Source organism: Oncorhynchus mykiss, chromosome 12 (assembly GCF_013265735.2).
Source record: "Oncorhynchus mykiss isolate Arlee chromosome 12, USDA_OmykA_1.1, whole genome shotgun sequence".
Classification (NCBI taxonomy): domain Eukaryota; kingdom Metazoa; phylum Chordata; class Actinopteri; order Salmoniformes; family Salmonidae; genus Oncorhynchus; species Oncorhynchus mykiss.
Genome location: NC_048576.1, coordinates 37923048 through 37948161, shown reverse-complemented (window position 1 = coordinate 37948161; position 25114 = coordinate 37923048). Strand labels below are relative to the sequence as shown.

Sequence of the window (25114 nt, the reverse complement as noted above, 5' to 3'; positions counted from 1 at the left end):
GGTCACAAAGGAGAGAGGAAAGAGTTTTTCTCAAAAGAGAAATCCCCACTGTGACAAAAAGGAGAGGGGGAACAGAAGAAAAAATTGCCGTACCAACTAACCCTACACTCTTTAAAACCTTACCACTATTCCACTACTTTGGCCCTATCTGATCCTACACCAAGCCGGCAGCCTGTGAGGACTGGACACTATCGTTCAATACACCTTGTAGCTCTTCTGCAGAAAAACCTTGTAAACCGAGTACTTTTCTACAGCTGCCACCAGAACATCTATTTTCTGTGATTTACATCAAATTTCTGCGGTCAACCATAACTATGAACGCTAAGAAGCCAACCTTACTGAAGCATATGTTATTCCTATCCCTCTATTGGCCTGGGTACCCCTACAGGTAACACACACAGCTTTTTCCACCAATACTACACATCCCAGGAGGTTGGTGGCACATTCATTGGGGAGGAGGGACACGGGGTAATGGCTGGAGTGGAAGAAGTGGAATGGTATTAAATACATCAATACCATGTATTTGATGTCATTCTATTCGCTCCATTCCGGTCATTATTATGAGCCATCCTCTCCTCTGTAGCCTCCAGTGCTACACATTCCTTTGTTTCATGCCCTCCTGCACACTTCTCACAACTAGGTATCTCCCTCCTACACACTGCTGCATGACCATAAAACTTGGCACCCAAAACACCATAATGGGTTCGGGACAAAAGCTCTCATGGGATAACTGACACACCCTAACTTGACTTTTTTGGGGTAAAGACTCTGCATCAAAACTCAGCAGGACAGACAGTGTTTTCTCTGTTTCACCACACTCTCCACTAGGTCTGTGTCGCACCAAATGGCAGATGTCACAGACACCAGGAATCTTCCATTTCAGTTGATCCTCCACAACACTTAATGCTACCCCAGTTATCACTCCTTTCAACTGCACCCTGCTTTGGAGAGGAAAGCAAGTCACAGGTCTTGTCCCAAGGCGCATGGTGCAGAGACACCACTCCCTCTGGGTGGAAGACACACTAAAAAAATCATCACAAGTCCACTTCCAGTTACTTTCACCAATTCAACAGTCCCCAACCTCTTTTCACTCAACCTGACACCACATATGGATAAGGCATGCAGCAAGTATCCATTCTCTCCAAAAATCTCAGTACCACTGGGTCAGATTCGTCTTTGGCCCAAACTCGCCAGTCTTCACTTCACCTGACACTGCAAGTAATTCATACTCACTCTAGTTAGGTTCAATTTCTTAGCTACCAGATGTGGCATATTGTATCAGAGGCTACGTGACCACTTAGGGGACGCACAGCCCACGCAGAGAGGTGTGAGAGCAGGAGATCCCAGCTCAATGCACAATTCTTGTACGGCTCCTGTTAACTTGAATAAAGAAGAACTTATGTTTTAAAGAACAGTTGTTTTCTTTAGTATTTCTTAGACAAGAAGATACAACATGGTACCAGGAGTGACAGAACTCACCATTGTCTCATCCATCATCGAGTTTTGGTAGAAAATGCTGAACGAAGCCAAGAGGCTTCATGTCAACTAGCTAACTTTAGCTAATGTTAGCTTACTAACCACTGGGCTAACAAGACTGGTAAAAAAAAAACATGCAGGTGCTAACGGAGCATGCAGTGCTTATACTGTTATATACTGTTATACTGTCTTATACTATTATACAACACATTTTCCAAAAAGTAGTAGCATTAGTCACGTAAACACAGAAATAAACAAATGGCACATTGGATTCCTAATTTTAAAAATAAGTGGTGCTTTTCTTACTGAGGAGACAAAGTTAAATAAATTACTAGTTAGTTGTTTTGCAGTGCTAGCTGGCTAACAACATGGAGCAGCGAAAGCTTCTAACAGAACTGAAACTTAAAAGAAACGTTGAAGAGCAATGGAAGCGGTTCAAGCAGCGTTTCATCTTCTATCTGACCGGCGATAGGAGAGGCTGAAAAATACAGAAGGTTGTACAGTAGCTGGCTCGGACGCCATTGATGTCTACAACAGCTTTCAGCTAATGGATGAGGAAACAAGACATTTGAGAAGTATGTTTTCAACAGTAGATGTCAGAATGACAAAATAAAGGAATTTAATTATGGGCTTGAAACTGAAATGTCAGTCGTGTAATTGTGGTGAAATTGCAGACTCGCTGATACGAGATGGAATTGTCATGGGGGTGAGAGACAAGGGGATGAGAGAAAAGTTACTTGGTGAGAATAAATTGAGACTAGAAAGAGCAATACAAATGTGTCAAGCTAGAGAAGTGACTCAGAGTCGCATATGGTCAATGGACAGTGGTGTTCTTAGTGACATAGTATGCAAAGTCGAGTATGTTAGCAAAGGAAGAGCTACAGCTAAAAGGCTCACTTCAAAGGACAGTGCCGACAGCAGTCAGCAGCGCACTTCAGGGAACCAGCTCTCGTGCGGCAACTGCGGGGGAGAGCACAGACTTCACCAGTGCCCAGCATATAGAAAAGAGAGTGTTACAACCGTGGCATGAAGAACCACTTTGCACTCAAATGCAGGCAGCGGAGACAACAAAATACAGTACACCGTGTCAAAGAGGACCAGGACAATAGCAGTGACAACGAGGACAGTGATGGGTCTTTGGGTGACCTCTTTGTGGGAACAGTCGCACTTGCAGGACCGGACAAGGACTGGACAGCTACCTACATCCAGCAGCATACCACCCTGCATCCCACTGTTGACTTGTTTCTGAAGCTAAGCAGGGTTGGTCCTGGTTGATCCCTGGATGGGAGGGAGACCACATGCTACTGGAAGTGGTGTTGGAGAGCCAGTAGGAGGCACCCTTTCCTCTGGTCTAAAAAAAATGTCCCAGGGAAGTGATTGGGGACATTGCTCTGTGTAGGGTTCTGTCTTTCAGATGGGATGTAAAATGGGTGTCCTGACTCTCTATGGTCACTGAAGATCCCATGGCACTTATTGTAAGAGTAGGGGTGTTACCCTGGAGTCCAGGCTAAATTCCCAATCTGGCCCTCATAATCATCCCCAGTTTACGATTGGCCATTCTTTTCCCCAGGTTGTTGCTGTAAATGAGAATGCGTTTTCAGTCAACTTACTGGGTTAAATAAAATAAATAAAAATACAAGACTAATGGAACTGACATTGTGTTTAAACTTGACACTAGAGCACAGGTCAACATCATTCCATAGACTGAATTGTTACGGTTACAGGTAAAACCAGTGGTCAAAGCAAAGGATAATACTGAAAGCTTACAGTGGTGAAGCAATTGCCACTTCAGGGACATGCACATTGGTACAGGAGGTAGATGATCAATCTCACAAGGTTCTATTTGTCATAGTAAAGAGAGAAAAAACACCCATCATTGGGTTCAAGTCATGTAACTTACTGGGTCTAGTGAAACAGGTTCATACAGTGAATGGTGAAATGACTAATGTTGAGGATACATATACTGATGTTTTTCAGGGAGTAGGAAAACTCAAGGTGCAGCACAAAATCGAGTTAGAGCAGCCTTATAGACCAGTGATCCATGCACCTACTGTAGAAAGGTCCCATTATCACGAAGAGACAAGCTAAAAGCAGAGCTACTGAGGCTAGTCCTTACATATCCAAGACAAGGTAGAAGAGCCTACTGAATGTGTCCACTCACTAGTAATAGTTGAGAAGAAAGACGGCTCGCTCAGACTGTATGGAAGTCTAAAGAAGTATGTAAAAAGGAAACACTTTCAGCTGCCCACCAGAGGGGAGATATCCTGGGGCATAGCAGGGGCTAAATCATTCTCAAAGCTAGACGCCTCCTGAGGGTTTTGGCAGATCAGTCTAGACAAGGAGAGTACAAGGCTTTGTACCTTCAATACTCCTTTTGGTAGGTCCTCATTTAAAAGGCTCACGTTTGGTCTCATTTCAGCACCAGAAGTCTATCATAGGATAGTCCAACAGATATTTGAGAGTGTGCCAGGCACAAAGGTGTACATTGATGATGTGCTAACATGGGGTCAGATTCTTGAAGAGCACAACACAAGGTTGAAAGCAGCACTTGATCTAGTAAGAGCTAACAGGCTAAAGCTAAATGCATGCAAATATGAATTCAGAAAGACAGAAATAACCTTCTTGAGTGAAAAACTAACATGTGAAGGACTTCAGATAGACCAGAGCAAAGTGAAAGCCATCAAGAACATGCCACCGCCTACCAATCAAGAGGGTGTACAAAGGTTCTTAAGTATGGTATAGTATGTGGGTAAATTTGTACCTAATCTGGCAACTCACAAGAGTCAGATGAGAAGTTTACTCTGTAAAACTACAGAGTGGGGTTGGAACAGTAAACACCAGAAAGAATTTGAGGAGCTCAATGCATTAAAATGCATGCTCCAGTACTGAGGTTCTATGATGAAAAGCGCAAAACCAAAATCTCAGCAAATGCTTCAAAAGCAGATTTAGGTTACAGCAGTATGGCATTAAATGGTGTCCAGTTGCATATGCCTCCAGGGCTCTGACAATTTCTGAGTGTAACTATGCTCAGATTGAGAAAGAGACATTGGCACTGTCATATGCATGTCAGACATTCCATCTTTCTATGGCTAACACAGATCATAAACTTTTGGTTACTTTTGCAAAGAATGGTCAAGGGTACAGAGACGGTTTCTAACACTTCAGAAATATGACTTGCAACTCGAGTACAGGCCAGGGAAAGAATTGTTAGTGCCAGACACATTGTCCAGAGCTTTTAACAGCTTAGAACCAAACCAAATATACTAGCAGGATGAGGCCATACATGTAAACCTTATCAGAAAGAATTGCCCAGTCTCAGATGAAATGTGTTATTTCACGTGCTACTGCAGAAGATGAGTGTTTGCAAAAGGTGATTCAAGCCATAACAGGCGGGTGGTCTGTACAAGCTACACCATACCCTTATGGTCAATACAGGTATGAGCTATCTGTACTTAATGGAATTCTGTTTAAAGGTTCAAGAATTGTGATACCAAGTATGTTATAGAAAAACATGCTGATCAAAATAGGGATGGAAAAGTCAAAACAACGTGCAAAAGTAGTGTTATTCTGGCCCAAGATGAATGCTAATATAGAGCAGATAGTCAGAGCCTGAGAAACATGCCAGAAATACAGGTCAAAACAGAGCAAAGAGCCAATGTGGGTTGAGGAAAAAGAGTTATCGAGATCATGGGGCAAAGTAGGAATAGATCTATTTTCTCTTGAGGGCAAGAACTATGTTCTACTATGGACTATTACTCTCATTACCCAGAGATGGCTTTGCTGAAGGACACTACTGCTAGTCAGGTGATAACTCACATTGAGTCATTCTTTGCTCGTCATAGGGTCGCAGAGGTAGTCCGTACAGACAACGCCTCACAGTTCAGCTTTCAGTTATTTTGCTAAACTGGAGGGGTTCAAGCATGTTACATCCAGCCCGCTACCCACAGTCTAATGGGTTCGTCGAAAACGGTTACGAAACAGTGAAACTACTGCTTAAGAAAGCTCTCGACTCAAAGACAGATCCGTATCTAGCTTTGTTAAACTACAGGGCTACTCCACTACAGGGCTACTCCACTGTTGCCTTCAGAGCTGTTGTTCAACAGGAAACTCAAAACTAGTTTGCCAGTACTCCTAGAAACAGAGAAGGATGACAAGGTCATTCTTGACAAACTGAGAAAAAGGAGTGAACAGAAAAGGTGCTATGACAAAGAGTCCAAGGTGCTCAGTGCACTCAGTCCAAACGATAGGGTGAACATTTATGTTTTTCAGCAGCAGGGACTGGGACATAGTTAGGATCGAGGGAAAGATGAACGGAGCAAAGTACAGAGAGATCCTTGATGAAAACCTGCTCCGGAGCGCTCAGGACCTCAGACTGGGGAGAAGGTTCACCTTCCAACAGGACAACGACCCTAAGCACACATCCAAGACAATGCAGGAGTGGCTTCGGGACAAGTCTCTGAATGTCCTTAAGTGGCCCAGCCACAGCCCAGACTTGAACCTGATCAAACATCTCTGGAGAGACCTGAAAATATCGGTGCTGCAACACTCCCCATCCAACCTGACAGAGCTTGGGAGGATCTGCAGAGAAGAATGGGAGAAACTCCCAAATACAGGTGTGCCAAGCTTGTGGTGTCATACCCAAGAAGACTCGAGGCCATAATTGCTGCCAAAGGTGCTTCCACAAAGTACTGAGTAAAGGGTCTTATGTAAATGTAGTTTTCTGTTTTTTATTTTTAATACATTTGCAAACATTTATAAAAACCTGTTTTTGCTTTGTCATTATGGGGCATTGTGTGGATATTGAGGAGGGGAAAAAACAATTGAATACATTTTAGAATAAGGCGTTAACGTATTATTTTGTTTGAAAAAGTAAAGGGGTCTGAATACTTTCCGAAGGCACTGTATGTAGGAACTCTAGAGGACTATGTGCAGGATAAAGCATTCAAGAGCGAAAGAGTCAGTCCAGCAGTGTGTGTTGGCTCTAGTCCACATCTACCCTCAGGGGGAGGATTTCCTGGTCTCAACCTGGCTAAAGAAAGAGCTCTCCCTTTGGCTGAACAGTGAGGTTCATAGTGTACAGACGAGAAGGTACAGCTTCCCTCCAAATGGAATGTTTTCAGCACTTTGACTTGGCCTCCATTACAATAACTTATATTCCAACACAATGGTGAAGAACTCCACCCGGAGTTCCTAAAAACGGGCCCCCTGGCCGCATTCTGCAGTGATACGCCATCCCATCTGGTTTGCGCTTAGTGGGACCATCATTTGTTTTTCAACAGGACAATGACCCAGCACACCTCCAGGCTGTATAAGGGCTATTTGACCAAGAAGGAGAGTGATGGAGCGCTGCATCAGATGACCTGGCCTCCACAATCACCCGACCTCAACCCAATTGAGATGGTTTGGGATGAGTTGGACCGCAGATTGAAGGAAAAGCAGCCAACAAGTGCTCAGCATATGTGGGAACTCCTTCAAGACTGTTGGAAAAGCATTCCAGGTGAGGCTGGTTGAGAGAATGCAAAGCTGTCATCAAGGCAAAGGGTGGCTACTTTGAAGAATATAAAATAAAAAAAATATTTGGATTTGTTTAACACTTAACACTTGTTTAACACTTTTAACACGTGTTATTTTATAGTTTTGATGTCTTCACTATTATTACACAAAAAAAAGAAAAACACTTTAATGAGTAGGTGTGTCCAAACATATCCATTGATGCTTGAAGAATATAACTTATTAGTTACTCATGAGCTTAGTTCAACTGTCACACTCCATGTGAACCCAAAATATAAACTTGTTTTTCTCTAATGTTTGTAAACATTGGGGGGGTTGTTATTGTTTCATCTGTGGATTTGCCCTTTAAACAGCAGAATATTATCAAGATATCAAAGTGTCACCAACAAAAAGGTTAACAATAGGCCTATAGCAAATGCAGCATATGGCATACATTTTTCAAATGTAAATAGCACTTTTCAGTAGTGTTCAAAGCAGGCCATTCCATGAGCGCAGCATGTATTTTTCAACTTGAATCAATGAGTCCAATCAGTCCTCCATGACAACAACATCATGAACAAAAGAGTAGCGCTGGCTAATAAATCCTTAGTTTTGGGGTTATGTTCAGGTAAAATAATTTGGCTAATGTATACTTGCATATTTCCAAGTCCTATTCTTGAAGATAAAGAGGTATAACATGTATTGGAATGACTGGAATTCTGATAGAGTTCGGTTTTTAATCAAATCAAATCAAATTTATTTATATAGCCCTTCGTACATCAGCTGATATCTCAAAGTGCTGTACAGAAACCCAGCCTAAAACCCCAAACAGCAAGCAATGCAGGTGTAGAAGCACGGTGGCTAGGAAAAACTCCCTAGAAAGGCCAAAACCTAGGAAGAAACCTAGAGAGGAACCAGCCCATGTGGGGTGGCCAGTCCTCTTCTGGCTGTGCCGGGTGGAGATTATAACAGAACATGGCCAAGATGTTCAAATGTTCATAAATGACCAGCATGGTCGAATAATAATAAGGCAGAACAGTTGAAACTGGAGCAGCAGCACGGTCAGGTGGACTGGGGACAGCAAGGAGTCATCATGTCAAGTAGTCCTGGGGCATGGTCCTAGGGCTCAGGTCCTCCGAGAGAGAGAAAGAAAGAGAGAATTAGAGAGAGCATATGTGGGGTGGCCAGTCCTCTTCTGGCTGTGCCGGGTGTAGATTATAACAGAACATGGCCAAGATGTTCAAATGTTCATAAATGACCAGCATGGTCGAATAATAATAAGGCAGAACAGTTGAAACTGGAGCAGCAGCACGGCCAGGTGGACTGGGGACAGCAAGGAGTCATCATGTCAGGTAGTCCTGGGGCATGGTCCTAGGGCTCAGGTCCTCCGAGAGAGAGAAAGAAAGAGAGAAGGAGAGAACTAGAGAACGCACACTTAGATTCACACAGGACACCGAATAGGACAGGAGAAGTACTCCAGATATAACAAACTAGCCCCCCGACACATAAACTACTGCAGCATAAATACTGGAGGCTGAGACAGGAGGGGTGAGGAGACACTGTGGCCCCATCTGAGGACACCCCCGGACAGGGCCAAACAGGAAGGATATAACCCCCCCCCTTTTTAATGTAAAGATATAATTTAATTGTATTATTATATGTAGTAGAATGTGATATTTTATCTTTATTTACCTAGGAAAGTCAGTTAAGAACAAATTCTTATTTTCAATGACAGCCTAAGAACAGTGGGTTAACTGCCTTGTTCTGGGGCAGAACAACAGATTTTTAACTTGTCAGCTCAGGGATTCGATCTTTCAACCTTTTGGTTACTAGTCCAATGCCCTAACCACTGGGCTACCTGTTATTTCCTGCTCCATTTCCTGGAGCAGCTTCCTACCGTTCTCGCTCAGGTTGGTGATGGGGTCCAGATAAGGGCTGCGGTGGTGTAAGAAGTACTCCACACCAGGCGGAGCAAAAAAGACATAGACTGGGCTGGGAGGAGTCAAAGGCCTTGGGACATACTCTGGGGAGGGAGGGGCCACAGCAGAGGGCAGGGCCATAGGGCTTAATCCAGGGTCTGCAGTGCTGAAGTCACAAGAGGAAAGAGGCCAGTCATGCCACACAGGACCAGAGACCTTCCCTGAGCTCTGTAGGACCAGAAACAACAAACAATCAGGACAGTGCTATGTTATAGACAATCTCTAGATATACTCTATAACTACTTCATAACACATTGCAGATGTGACTACACTTAATAAGTAGGAGTAACTTACAAAGCTCTGGGCAGAGTTATTTTTCTCAGGCTTGAGGACTCTGCTCTCGGCTATGGTGGCCTGCATTTCTGCCAAGCTCTCTATCATTTCGACCATCTCTCCAGTGCATTTCTTGAACACCACTTTCAACTTTTCGAGGTCATTCAGCCAGCTGTCCAGGTCTACTGCCTCAAGATCACCTTCGCTGCAGTTTCTCTTCATCACTTGGATCAGTGCCCTTACCTCCGTACCTATCCTCCTTTTGTCCTCCCTATTTATCTCCTCATTCATCGTCCCATGCACTTCTCAATCAAGACTCTGAAGCAACCCTTAGTCGTCTTCTGATTCTATTTTTGAGGTACAGGTTGGTGTCCAGACCGCCATTGATAAGGGCTCTATAATTTCTATGATTTCACTCATCAAGACGCACAGATCTTGTATGAAGACCTTTATTTTGAAATCCCTTAATAAGAAACGCTACCGGAAGTTGGTCCCACCAGCTATTGAGTCCCTCATTCAAGAACTGTGTTGTGTGTTCGCTGTTTCTGCATTCTTATATGCAACTACGTAGATAACTAACTGTTCAAATATGAACGCGCCACCGGCATTCGAGTCATTTCTGTTGTTTGAAGGGGAAAAGAAGTACGTTTTATACATATTGCTAGATAGCTACTGTAGCATATTACTTGATCCCTTGCTGACGTTCAGCTAGCTAGGATTAGCTCATTTAGCTATTGTTATTCTGGTTTAGGTTAGCTAGCGATCATAGTTAACTGCCAGGTAAGGAGGTATCTGAATCATAATCTGGGTTTACAGGAGACGTTGAATATGGCGATTCTCAGAAGAGAATCCCAGATTCTGGTTCAGGAAGTAGCTAGATAGGTAGCATGCTACAACATATCATTGCGATAGCCTGACAGTTAGCTAGTATGCTATGTTTGTGCGTTGCCAGTGGCTAAAGAGTAGCAGCTAGGGAAGTCTGTCAGGCATTATCAGCTAGCAAATTCGCGCCCACTGGCTACCAGAGTTATATAGTTATGGCTTTGTTGCCTACTATATGTTAGCTCAATTCAGCATAAACTAGCTAGCTAACTTACACGCCACAATGATTGTTCTGCCATTACCACTGAATATGAATCTGAAAGTGAAATACTCTTACAAAAAAATGTTTTTAGAATCACAATCATCAAGGACACAAAAGTCCCTAACGCCTGCCTCTTCACGTTGAACAAAGAGGATCACACGCTTGGTAACATCATCAGACAGTGAGTGTGATTCTTTGTCTAATCAATGATAATTGCGAAGCTCCTCAATCATAACTAAAATGTATTGTATTTGCAGACAACTTCTGAAAGACCCCCAAGTGCTATTTGCTGGCTACAAGGTCCCTCATCCTCTGGAGCACAAGATTGTGATCCGTGTTCAGACCACACCAGACTACAGTCCTCAGGAGGCTTTCACTAATGCAATCACTGACCTCATCAGTGAGCTGTCCTTGTTGGAGGAGCGATTCAGGGTGAGTACATGAGATACCGCCATCATCACAACTCTTAATCGGTACATTTCGTGGAACAGTTCTACTGTAGCGAACTGTCTATATAATATTATATGGATTGTCTTCTATACTAGAACTGGTTGTGGAAAATATTATTCTTTGCCAAAAATGTATGTACTCCGGTGGAAGTTGCAGAGGGGAGAACTGCTCATTATAATGGCTGGAACGGTGCGAATGGCATCAAACACATAGAAACCATGTGTTTTGATTATTTGATACCATTCCACCTATTCCGCTCCAGCCATTACCTCGAGCCTGTCCTGTGATGTACGCGCTAACTACATTTCCAACAACCTTTGCTTAGTAATTTACCTGAAACACTCATCTGCAATACTATTTGGGTTAAAACTTTGTGTGTGGCTCACTTGGTAGAGCATGGCACTTGCAATGCCAGGGTTGTGAGTTGGTTTCCCATGGGGGACCAGTATGAAAATGTATGCACTCACTACTTTAAGTTGCTCTCGATAAGAGCATCTGCTAAATGACTAAAATGGAAATGTATTTTTGAAAACTAATAATAATACATATTGGTGAGTATAGACCTACTTGATCAGCAGAATGTGTAACTACTAAATTCATATCTCTCAACTTTGTTTCAGGTTGCGATTAAAGACAAGCAAGAAGGAATTGAATGAGGATTGGTGCATAATGTTGGGAAAGAAGATGCCACTTTGAAGATCACATTTCATTTGACCAGGATTCTATAAAATGACTCTGTTTTGGACTTACCATTACTGCCATGCTTGGCACAGCATGGCCTCTGTATACAAAGTACTGAATGGCGTTTTGAGTGAGTTTTCATTCTAGATCACGGTAACATATTTGCAAGAATGGATGTTATTGTATCTGTTAAATAATACTTTTTTCACACACAGGAAATTGGTGATTTGAAACAGATTCTGAGATCATACAGTGGATTGGTTAATTCAAAACAGAATCACATGTTTTACTCATTTGAATTCAATACTGTAGTTTGTTAGGTATGTGCTGAAAGATGACAAGCATGGTTTAAAACTTTATTACATGGAAATATTTTTCATGATATCCATTCCGCTTAAATGCTTTAGTTTTACAATGCCCAACATGCTCCTTATTTGGCCCTACATTTTCTGAGAATAAGAGTGTGAACAGTTAAGGTTTGTTTTTCAATAAATCATTCTTGTAATATTTATTTTCATGTAATGTTATAGCCAGCCCCCCAATTGGGTCGTCACTAGTTAGCACAGCCACAAAGTCAAAATTGTCTATCTTAACTTAATGAAAACAAAAATGAGCTTTTTGGTCTTCATTTAAGTTTCAGGTTAGGCAGAAAGTTAGCAGTGTGGTTGAGTTTGGGTTAAACATAGAATTTTAAGAATAAACATTTTAGAAATAGGCAGGGTTTATGACTGTGGCTGTGTTAACTAGTGACGACCACCCCACCCTATAGAGCTCGCCAGCTTGTAGTCCTAAAAAACGGTAATGAGTTACCTCTGTTTTTTTCATCCATTCCTATGGTGGAAAAGAATGGGGTTTTGGGATGAATGCAAAAAATAAGGTCTGAGGGCAACACAGGCTTAGGTCTTATACATTTTGTTCTATAAGATAAGTCAGTTTACAAATGTAATTTAAGTTGTCACATGCACCAAATACAACAGGTATAACCTTACCGTGAAATGCTTATAAGCCCTTAACCAACAATGCGGTTAAGAAAATATTTACAAAATAAATAAAAAAAACTTTAGTTTAAGTTACACAAAACAATGAGGCAAAATACAGGGGGTACCGGTACCGAGTAAATGTGCAAGGGTGCAGGTTAGTCGAGGTAATTTGTACATATACAGCGCGCTCGGAAAGTATTCAGACCCCTTGACTTTTCCACAAAATTACCTTACAGCCTTATTTAGAATTATTACATTATTTTCCCTCATCAATCTACACACAATACCCCATAATGACAAAGCTAAAACAGGTTTAGACATTTTTGCAAATGTATTCAAAGTAATAAAAAAAAACTCACATTTACATAAGTATTCAGCCCCTTTACTCAGTACTTTGTTGAAGCAACTTTTACAGCGATTACAGCCTCAGGTCTTCTTGAGTATGACGCTACAAGCTTGGCAAACCTGTATGTGGGGAGTTTCTCCCATTCTTCTCTGCAGATCCTCCCAAGCTCTGTCAGGTTGGATGGGGAGCGTTGCTGCACAGCTATTTTCAGGTTTCTCCAGAGATGTTTGAATAGGTTCAAGTTCGGCTTTGCCTGGGCCACTCAAGGACATTCAGAGACTTGTCCCGAAGCCACTCCTGTGTTGTCTTGGCTGTGTGCTTAGGGTCGTTGTCCTGTTGGAAGGTGAACCTTCGCCCCAGTCTGAGGTCCTGAGCGCTCTGGTGCAGGTTTTCATCATGGATCTCTCTACTTTGCTCCGTTCAGCTTTCCCTCGATCCTGACTAGTCTTCCAGTCCCTGCCGCTAAAAAACATCCCCACAGCATGATACTGCCACCACTATCCTTTACCGTAGGGATGGTGCCAGGTTTCCTCCAGACTTGACGCTTGGCATTCAGGCCAAAAAGTTCAATCTTGGTTTCATCTGACCAGAGAATCCTTTTTCTCCTGGTCTGAGAGTCCTTCAGGTTCCTTTTAGCAAACTCCAAGTAGGCTGTCATGTGCATTTTACTTCCGTCTAGACACTACCATAAAGGCCTAATTGGTGGAGTGCTGCAGAGAAGGTTATTTTTTATTTATTTAAAAACAATTTTTACCCCTTTTTTATCCCCAATTTCGTGGTATCCAATTGTTGTAGTAGCTACTATCTTGTCTCATCGCTACAACTCGGGAGAGACGAAGGTTTAAAGTCATGCGTCCTCCGATACACAACCCAACCAGCCGCTTCTTAACACAGCGCGCATCCAACCCGGAAGCCAGCCGCACCAATGTGTCGGAGGCTACACCGTGCACCTGGCAACCTTGGTTAGTGCGCACTGCGCCCGGCCCGCCACAGGAGTCGCTGGTGCGCGATGAGACAAGGACATCCCTACCGACCAAGCCCTCCCTAACCCGGACAATGCAATTGTGCGTCGTCCCACGGACCTCCCGGTCGCGGCCGGTTACGACAGAGCCTGGGCGCGAACCCAGGGACTCTGATGGCATAGCTGGCGTTGCAGTACAGCGCCCTTAACCACTGCGCCACCCGGGAGGCCCCGCTGCAGAGAAGGTTGTCCTTCTGGAAGTTTCTACCATCTCCACAGAGGAACTACAGAGCTCTGTCAGAGTGACCATCGGGTTCTTGGTCACCTCACCTCCCTGACCAGGCCCTTCTCCCCCAATTGCTCAGTTTGGCTGAGCGGCCAGGTCTAGGAAGAATCTTGGTGGTTCCAAACTTCTTCCATTTAAGAATGATGGAGGCCACTGTGTTCTTGGGAACCTTCAACGCGGCAGAATTTATTTTGGTACCCTTCCCCAGATCTGTGCCTCAACACAATCCTGTCTCAGAGTTATATGGAAAATTCCTTCAACCTCATAGCTTGGTTTTTGCTCTGACATGCACTGTCAACTGTGGGACCTTTGACAGGTGTGCCTTTCCAAATCATGTCCAATCAATTGAATTTACCACAGGAGGACTGTTGTAGAAACATCTTAAGGATGATCAATGGAAACAGGATGCACCTGAGCTCAATTTCAAGTCTCATAGCAAAGGCTTTGAATACTTATGTAAATAAGGTATTTTTTATTTATTTATATAAATTAGCAAATATTTTTAACAACCTGTTTTCAACTGGCAGCTTCATTAAATAGTACCTGCAAAACACCAGTCTCAACATCAACAGTGAAGAGGTGACTCCAGGATGATGGCATACTAGGCAGAGTTGCAAAGAAAAACCAATATCTCAGACTGGCCAATAAAAATAAAAGATTAAGATGGCAAAAGAACACAGACACTGGACAGAGGAACTCTGCCTTCACTGTTGACTTTGAGACTGGTGTTTTGCGGGTACTATTTAATGAAGCTGCCAGTTGAGGTCTGTTTCTCAAACTAGACACTCTAATGTACTTGTCCTCTTGCTCAGTTGTGCACCGGGGCCTCCCACACCTCTTTGTATTCTGGTTAGGGCCAGTTTACACTGTTCTGTGAAGAGAGTAGTACACATCGTGTTACGTGATCTTCAGTTTCTTGGCAAATTCTTGCATGGAATATCCTTCATTTCTCAGAACAAGAATAGACATATGAACAACTAAGAAAGTGTTTTTGTTGAGAGATTTTAGAAACTATAAAAGGAAATTGTTTCTATAACTTTGTACAAGTATGTAGTCACCGCCCCCTTGAGCGTGTCAGAGTTTTGAACAAAGTGTATAAAATTATGGGTTAAGAATTAACATATCTGACCAGAAAGGCGTCGAGCTGCAGCTCTTGTTAAGTGGTTTAAACTTTGAATCTCAACGAGGTAGAGACGATAGTCACCTCCCGGACAATCACTGGTACGGCTGATTAGCGGTCCTACGTAAAGTATCTATAAAAGTGAATTTAAGTGGGACCGTTCTGCTACTCTTCTCAAACCACCGTAGGACGCGACTCATCACCCCACTCGGAACCATCTACACGGCTTGCTTGCCTATCTTCATAGAAGCATCTTCCAGAGTGAATGGAAGTAGAATAAACTCTAGTTCTGTTCAGGACTACATGACAAGATACCGGACGACTGCAGAGGAGATCAGTAGAAGAGGGGTAGGGACCCCTTTTGGACAATCAGAGCCTTACAAGCATGCTGCGAAAAGACCCAACCAACCCCCTTTCCAAGAAGGCTCGATAAGAAAAGATACACGGCAAACAAAGGCATTTCCACGTAAATACATTCATGATTTCTTACGCAAAGCGGGTGGCGGATTGTGTGCAAAGTATAAGTAGTTTCAAAATGTACTTATGTTAAGTGTCTCTTTCTCGCCCTCTCCATGTCTTTTGTAACAAGCAGACATATCGTTGTCAGTCCGCTAGGGACCTTTCTAATGCATTAAGTCTGTATGTTTATCCTGTGTTACCATTTAGTTAGCTAGTAAATAAATTATAAAACCAATTTGTATAGTACTGGACGATACGTATGGCTCAGGTTTTTGCAGATGCAAGGTTACGACTGTTCAAGAATGATAATATTTGGTACAGAAACCTTTGTTTGCAATTACAGAGATCACACGTTTCCTGTAGTTCTTGACCAGGTTTGCACACACTGCAGCAGGGATTTTGGCCCACTCCTCCATACAGACCATCTCCAGATCCTTCAGGTTTCAGGGCTGTCGCTGGACAATACGGACTTTCAGCTCCCTCCAAAGATTTTCTATTGGGTTCAGGTCTGGAGACTGGCTAGCCCACTCCAGGACCTTGAGATGCTTCTTACGGAGCCATTCCTTAGTTGCCCTGGCTGTGTGTTTCAGGTCGTTGTCATGCTGGAAGACCGTACCAAATATTAAGTTCTGCTTTTCTGATGTAACAAATACTTATGTCATGCAATAAAATGAAAATGAATGACTTAAAAATCATACAATGTGATTTTCTGGATTTTTGTTTTAGATTCCGTCTCTCACAGTTGAAGTGTACCTATGATAAAAATTACAGACCTCTACATGCTTTGTAAGTAGGAAAACCTTCAAAATTGGCAGTGTATCAAATACTTGTTCTCCCCATTGTAGCTCTGAGCTTTGAGGGTACACCGATATAGAGAGACTGCAATGATCACTCTTTCTATTTTTGTAAAATTCAGTTGATCAGAGCATTTCCTATTATTATGTATGTCAATTGGCTGGCTGGGGTTAGCTAACATGCTAAGTAAACTCAGCAAAAAAAGAAACATCCCTTTTTCAGGACCCTGTCTTTCAAAGATAATTAGTAAAATTCCAAATAACTTCACAGATCTTCATTGTAAAGGGTTTTAACACTGTTTCCCATGCTTGTTCAATGAACCATAAACAATTAATGAACATGCACCTGTAGAACGGTTGTTAAGACACTAACAGCTTACAGACGGTAGACAATTAAGGTCACAGTTATGAAAACTTAGGACACTAAAGAGGCCTTTCTACTGACTCTGAAAAACACCAAAAGAAAGATGTCCAGGGTTCCTGCTCATCTGCGTGAACGTGCCTTAGGCATGCTGCAAGAAGGCATGAGGACTGCAGATGTGGCCAGGGCAATAAATTGCAATGTCCGTACTGTGAGACGCCTAAGACAGCGCTACATGGAGACGGGACGGACAGTGGCAGACCACGTGTAACAACACCTGCACAGGATTGGTACATCACACCTGCGGGACCGGTACAGGATGGCAACAACTTCCCTAGTAACATCAGAAACGCACAATCCCCCCATCAGTGCTCAGAGTGTCCCCAATAGGCTGAGAGAGGCTGGACTGAGGGCTTGTAGGCTCATTGTAAGGCAGGTCCTCACCAGACATCACTGGCAACAACGTCGCAGACCAGACAGGACTGGCAAAAAGTGCTCTTCACTAACGAGTTGCGGTTTTGTCTCACCAGGGGTGATGGTTGGATTCGCGTTTATCGTCGAAGGAATGAGCATAACACCGAGGCCTGTACTCTGGAGCGGGATCGATTGAGGTGGAGGGTCCGTCATGGTCTGGGGTGTTGTGTCACAGCATCATCGGACTGAGCTTTTTGCAGGCAATCTCAATGCTGTGCGTTACAGGGAAGACATCCTCCTCCCTCATGTGGTACCCTTCCTGCAGGCTCATCCTGGCATGACCCTCCAGCATGACAATGCCACCAGCCATACTGCTCATTCTGTGTGATTTCCTGCAAGACAGGAATGTCAATGTTCTGCCATGGCCAGCAAAGAGCCATTGAGCACGTCTGGGACCTGTTGGATCAGAGGGTGAGGGCTAGGGCCATCCCCGAAAGAAATGTCCGGGAACTTGCAGGTGCCTTGGTGGAAGAGTTCGGTAACATCTCACAGCAAGAACTGGCAAATCTGGTGCAGTCCATGAGGAGGAGATACACTGCAGTACTTAATGCAGCTTGTGGCCACACCAGATCTTGACTTACTTTTGATTTTGACCACCCCTTTATTCAGGGACACATTATTCAATTTCTGTTAGTCATATGTCTGTGGAACTTCTTCAGTTTGTCTCAGTTTTTGTATCTTGTTATGTTCATAGAAATACTTACACGTTAAGTTTTCTGAAAATAAACGCTTTTGACAGTGAGGACGTTTCTTTTTTTGCTGAGTTTAGTTGCAAAGTAGCAAGTACTGTAGTTGAGAAGTTTCTAATTAGCTTTAATGTCAGTTGTTCATGATGAGAGAAGAACTTGCAACTTTTCAGTTGCTAGACATTCGCGTTATCCCCCTCCCTCTCTCTTTTCCCTCCACACCGCTCCTTTCTGTTTTCTCCTACCTTTCTGTCCACATCTTTTATATTGCTCTCTCCCTCTCAGGGCAGGGCTCTATCTACCTGTTTAGCTGGATTGGCACACGAGCCCAGCGGCCTAATAATTATAAGGAGGAGGTGTGTGCTGTGAACTTGGCGGAACTGCAGTGGTCCAGCAAAGACATCCCCCTAACTGCCCATAACAGGGCACAGCATGTCACAACAACACAACATGTCACATCACATCATGTAACTATTTCAGTCAAGACCATATCATACTGTGTAAATGGCACTGATTGAACCCATCAAACAAACATGAAACAATTAAAGGGATCACTCCCAAAATCGTTGACTAACCTTTTAAATTGTGAGACACAAAGCACGAAAATCAAGACCCTCATCAGACCCTGCCGACTAAGGCAGGAGCTATTTGGCATAGCAGCTAGCCTAGTTGCTAGCTAACTGCCTATCAAGCTAGCGGAGTTTCTTATGGTATTGAACACAGCCAGTGACTTGGTTAGCCATTGTGGCAGGGACCATGGATTTTCCCGGGTTTGTGGCTCTCTAGATCGCTGCTGTTTGTTGTTTTCAATCTTCCCTGTGACCTGCCCTATCTGGAACGGCGAGGTGTAGGACATGGTTTAGGACATGTTGTTCACACCTTTTAAGTGAACAAAGAGATGTTACTACAAGAAAATAACTTCAAGTGTTGTGTCCAAATACTGGTGGATTCAACTAATAAAATAATGGATGACCTGACTGGTGAGGTCCAGGAACTGAAGAACAGCTTGCAGTTCTCCCAGGGTCAGCTCGATGAGTTGAAACAGGAGTATGGCAAGATGACGGCTCTCTGTAAGTCATTAGACAACAGTTCTGTGTGTCAATCCATGATAACAATGACTGATGAATCTCGGACAGTAAAGCAGAATAACAGTTATGGACAGAATCTCCACATGAGATTCTGCAGAGATACTCTCTGGTCCGTGCGACCAGCCTGCCTCCTGGTGGTCCGTCCACAGTATATTTTTTTCTCTTTGTTTGCTCATTTCCCTATTATGTATATCTCTGATAAACTACCCAGGAAAGGGGGAGGTGTTGCTCTATATAACAGAGCCATATTCCTGTAATGCTTAGAGAAGATCTTATGTCAAGTGTTATTGAAGTGTTGTGGTTGCAGGTTCACTAGGCACATCTAAAGCCTTTTCTTTTGGGGTGTTGCTATAGGCCACCAAGTGCTAACCATCGGTATCTAAATAATGTGTGTGAAATGCTTGATAGCGTATGTGATGTAAACAGAGAGGTCTATTTTCTTAGGGAGCTGAATATTGACTGGTTTTCATCAAGCTGTCCACTCAAGAGGAAGCTTCTCACTGTAACCAGTGCCTGTAATCTGGTTCAGTTTATTAGTCAACCTACCAGGTTGTTTACAAACACTACAGGAACAAGATCATCCACATGTACTGATCACATTTTTACTAATACTGTAGAACTTTGTTCTAAAGCTGTATCCATACCCATTGAATGCAGTGATCTCAATATAGTGGCTATATCCAGGAAAGCCAAAGTTCCAAAAGCTAGGCCTAAAATAGTGTACAAAATATTTTGCTTTGACTCTTATATGGATGTTTATAATATTTGTTGGTCTGATGTGATTAATAAGGAGCATCCAGACACTGCACTTGATGAATTTATGATATTGCTTCTTCCAATCATGAATAAACATTCACCTGTTAGAACTGTTAAGGCTCCATGGATTGATGAGGAATTGAAAAACTGTATGGTTGAAAGAGATTGGGGAAAATGAGTGGCTAATGAGTCTGGCTGCACATCTGACTGGCTGACTTAGTGCAAATTGAGAAATTATGTGACTAAACAAAAAAAAGAAGAAGAAACTCTATAATGAATCCAAGATCAATTTTCCATCAATAAAGAATGATGGAAAAAAACTTTGGAGAAATTATGGGCAGAAAGACAAATTCAGTTTCATCCTTCATCGAATCAAATGGCTTGTTCATCACAAAGCCATTTGATGTTGCCAATTATTTTAGTGATTACTTCATTGGCAAAGTGGGCAAACTTAGGGAGTAAATGCCAACAACGAACAGTGAGCCATCATATTCATGCATAAAAAACAAATAATCAAAGACAAGCATTGCAAGATTTAATTTTGTAAAGGTGGAAAAATTATTTTGTAAAGGTGGAAAAATTATTGTTATCAATCAATAATGACAATCCTCCTCGCAACTTAGATGGAAAGCTACTGAGGATGGTAGCTGACTCTATAGCCACTCCTATCTGACATATCTTTAATATGAGCCTAGAAGAAAGTCTTTGTCCTCGGGCCTTGAGGGAAGCCAAAGTAATTCCACTACCCAAGAGTGGTAAAGCGGCCTTTACTGGTTCTAACAGCAGACCTATAAGCTTTCTGCCAGCTCATAGCAAACTGTTGGTAAAATTGTGTTTGACCAAATACAATGCTATTTCTCTGTAAATAAATTAACAACAGACTTTCAGCATGCTTATAGAGAAGGGCACTCAACATGTACTGCACTGACACAATTGATAGAGCTATTATTGCTCAAGTAAACAGAAAACCTGGTTTAAAAAAACAGATAAAGCAACACCTCACGGCACAATGCCTCTCCCCTATTGGACCTAGATAGTTTGTGTGTATGTATTGCTATTTAGGCTACGTGTGCCTTTTGTAATTGTTTATTTATTTATGTAGTTATGTTCTTGTCTATTAATGTTCTGTATTATGTCATGTTTCATGTTTTGTGTGGACCCCAGGAGTGGTTAAGCAATTCCTGCCTGTCACATTCTGACCATAGTTCTGTTATTTTTTGTTTTAGTATGGTCAGGGCGTGAGTTGGGGTGGGCAGTCTATGATTGTCTTTCTATGTTGGTTTTTGTGTTCAGCCTAGTATGATTCTCAATCAGAGGCAGGTGTCGTTAGTTGTCTCTGATTGAGAATCATACTTAGGTAGCCTGGGTTTCACTGTTGGTTTGTGGGTGTTTGTCGCCACACGGTACTGTTTCGTTTTTCGTTTTCATCACATCGTTTATTGTTTTGTATTTCAGTGTTCAGTTTGTTTTTAATAAATCGTCATGAACACTTACCATGCTGCATCTTGGTCCGATCCTTACTCCTCTTCAGACGAAGAGGAAATCTGCCGTTACAGAAACACCCACCACAAAAGGACCAAGCGGCGTGGTAACGGGCAGCAGCAGCAGCAGCGAACACAAGACTCCTGGACTTGGGAGGAGATTATGGACGGTAAAGGACCCTGGGCACAGCCAGGGGAACATCGCCGTCTCAAGGCATCTGGTCTCCAGTGGGTCTCCTCGGGCCGGCGTACATGGCACCAGCCTTACGCATGTTGTCCCCCGGTTCGCCAGCACAGCCCAGTGCGGGCTATTCCACCTCGCCGCACTGGCCTGGCTACCGGGAGCATTCAACCAGGTAAGGTTGGGCAGGCTCGGTGCTCAAGAACTCCAGTGCGCCTGCACGGTCCGATCTATCCAGTGCCACCTCCACGCACCAGCCTTCCGGTGGCAGCCCCCAGCACCAGGCTGTCTCTCCGTCTTCTGCCTACAGGTGCTCCTGCCTGTACAGCGCTGCCAGAGCCTTCCTCCTGTCCCGAGCTGCTAGAGTCTCCCGTCTGTCCCGAGATGCTAGAGTCTCCCGTCTGTCCCGAGATGCTAGAGTCTCCCGTCTGTCCCGAGCTGCTAGAGTCTTCCGTCTGTCCCCGAGCTGCTAGAGTCTCCCGTCTGTCCCGAGCTGCTAGAGTCTCCCGTCTGTCCCGAGCTGCTAGAGTCTCCCGTCTGTCCCGAGCTGCTAGAGTCTCCCGTCTGTCCCGAGCTGCTAGAGTCTCCCGTCTGTCCCGAGCTGCTAGAGTCTCCCGTCTGTCCCGAGCTGTCTGAGCCGCCAGTCAGCCAGGAGCCGCCAGTCAGCCAGGAGCCGCCAGAGCCGCCAGTCAGCCAGGAGCCGCCAGAGCCGCCAGCCAGGACCTGCCAGAGCCATCAGCCAGCCAGGGGCTGCCAGAGCCTGGCAGGTCCTGACCATAGTTCTGTTATTTTTTGTTTTAGTATGGTCAGGGCGTGAGTTGGGGTGGGCAGTCTATGATTGTCTTTCTATGTTGGTTTTTGTGTTCAGCCTAGTATGGTACTCAATCAGAGGCAGGTGTTGTTAGTTGTCTCTGATTGAGAATCATACTTAGGTACCCTGGGTTTCACTGTTGGTTTGTGGATGTTTGTTTCCGTGTGAGTGTTTGTCGCCACACGGTACTGTTTCGTTTTTCGTTTTCATCACATAATTTATTGTTTTGTATTTCAGTGTTCAGTTCATTTTTAATAAATCGTCATGAACACTTACCACGCTGCATCTTGGTCCGATCCTTACTCCTCTTCAGACGAAGAGGAAATCTACCGTTACACTGCCACAGAGGTACTTATTAGTGAAACTTTTTATTAAAGTGATGGTTTACTCCTAAACCTAATTTTGTCAGGGGTTTTCAGACTTTAAAAGTGGCCTACTGTTGAGATTAGTCTGTCATAGCCATCTGCTGTGTATATTCAGCTATATGCCTCAATCCTAAATTAATGGGAACGGTGTTCACCATCTAAAGATGTCCCATGGATCCCACATAGCAAGGACCGTCAGTTTAAACTCATCCTTTCTCACTGAAACAGATGTTTTTTTTTAATTTGACTGTCTAATATTAAGCTGTTTGGGGCATTGCAGATTCTGGAATGGCCGTCACCTGTGAGGAAAGGACAGGGCCCAATGGGAAGGTCCCTCAATTTCAGTTTTACAAATGTATAAAGTATATGTTTTAAAAACTCATGAACACCAGCCAGTGTATTTAGCCTGGTTTTGTCAGTATAGGAAAACGTGTGGTACATTCTTGGTGTATTATATTCCTTCGCCACAAGTGTGACATTGAGTAATTTTTCAGGTTAATTTGATATATTTTGAATTCTGAAATGAATGAGAGTTTATTCTGATGTTGTAAATATGAGATTACATATTATAGCAAATTAGGAATAATTAGAAAAGGTTAAATCACTATACAATCACAAAGACTTTGATAAACATTTCAATGTTTTTGTGTGTGTATATTATACAGAAGATTTATGGAGAATTGCTATGGGAGTGATATTTATATCCCGTCGACTACTGACCATTCATCTATACTGTGTGTGTCCCATCACCACAGCTTTGGAAATAAATGAACTATCCATCCATTGCTCCTTCCTGTGTTGACTCACTGACTTGAGGGACGGGACCAGGAAGGTCACACATATACTGAGAAGCATGTGATGCCTAAAGATTGTGGATGTATTTGTTTTTATATAATTTTACTCATTTTGACCTTTACTATTCAGTTATATATATATATATTGTGATGGAGTGAGAGGGTGGGTGTGTGAAGGCTGGTATATTCCTGACGTTGGCTACTTCTGCTGGCCCCAAGATAGGCCCTTACCCTTCCAGGCCACCCTAATTACACACATCTGGATATAATTAGATTGGAGGTTGGGTGGTGGCTGTTGTAACCTGGTTTTGGCCAGATCTGTTTTTGGTCTGGATCAGCAAGAGCTGACATTCAGAGCCCGCCAACGCTGTTAGGGATATCGAACCCAGCTGGACAGGAACCTACCAGACGTTACTTGGCCGTAGATCTGACCCCAGGAAGGACAAGCCTGTTGGATTTCTGTTTCATTTTGTTTGATACGCCGGTAAACAGGTTAGCTGTCCGGTTGCAGAGGGACCGGAAGACCCGTGTGGAAAGGCTCAAAGAGGAGCTAGGTTTTTGGTTGGTGTTTTATTGTTACCCAGCGCTGTGGCGCATTCTGTTTATTTTCCTGAATAAAAGTACTGGGTCTTTTCCCTGGAGGAAGGTCAATTTTTGTTTACGCTTGTGTTACTTCACACTCGTCACTTGTGAGCCAGCCAGCCCGCCCTACCGCTACACTATATTATTGCTTTTTTCGGGGGGGGGTTTGATGGATATGAGTTGTTCATTAGGAACATCATGTGGCAGCCCAATTCTGATATTTTGCCCTAGTAACTAATTTCTAGTTAGACATAGTCCCATACTTTTGTAATTTATATCAAGTAGGCTGCGCTCACACGTCCAATCTTTTTCTGAACTGATCTGATTGGTCAAGCGACTAATTTATAAAAAATATCTGAATTTGGCTGCCTAGTGTATATCTGAGGGGATTCGATTAATCTGGTCCGGGTTGTCTTTGTGCAGAGTGAAAGTTGATTGCATTTGTTTTGGAACCGGGCTTGCCTCCCAGGCATGTGCCAGGTGCCTCGTTCAAAGCCCACAGCGAAGTTGGCTCAAAACAAGAGACGTAATTAAGCACGAGGAATAATGAGTAGGATTGTGCCGCTCGCTTATGACAACAAGGCAGCATGGTGTATCATCTAGAAACATCTATTTTCCATAAAATATGTTTGAATTTTCAAACTAGTTTTCCCTGGAAAGGCAGAAAAAGCTTCTGCCTTTCCAGGGAAAACTAGTTTGAAAATTCAAACATATTTTATGGAAAATAGATGTTTCTAGATGATACACCATGCTGCCTTGTTGTCATAAGCGAGCGGCACAGATTAAACTGTTCTATTTGTAGGCCGTCATTGTAAATAAGAATTTGTTCTTAACTGACTTGCCTAGTTAAATAAAGGTTACATTTTTTTAAAGCCCTCTCACGTCACGGGCAATGAACAGAAGCCCCCTGCTGTTCAGCATAATCTAATTCCCCCTATTCTAGGGGAAATGTAAACCAGTTCACAGGAGCATGAGCAATTTCTTAAACGACAGATCAACATGTGGCACCTTGTGGGGAAATGTCCCGAAATATGATAGAGATAGATAATGACAAAACCCTACACTTAAAAAAAATAAACCTCATTCAACTTACCTCATCATGATATACTGATTTTTATTTTAAGATAGACTGTTTTATTTGCAAACTAATTAGATG

At 43.1% G+C, this 25114-nt stretch overlaps 1 protein-coding gene across 1 annotated transcript; it reads left to right on the top strand.

Annotated features, from left to right (window-relative positions):
• The first annotated feature begins 9732 nt into the window (after positions 1-9732).
• polr2j (RNA polymerase II subunit J) lies at positions 9733-11936 on the top strand. The gene is given in 4 exon segments (NM_001160575.2): positions 9733-9860; positions 10394-10483; positions 10560-10734; positions 11373-11936. Coding segments are annotated over 4 exon segments (354 nt in total). The 5' UTR covers positions 9733-9807; the 3' UTR covers positions 11409-11936.
• Positions 11937-25114: the final 13178 nt, after the last annotated feature.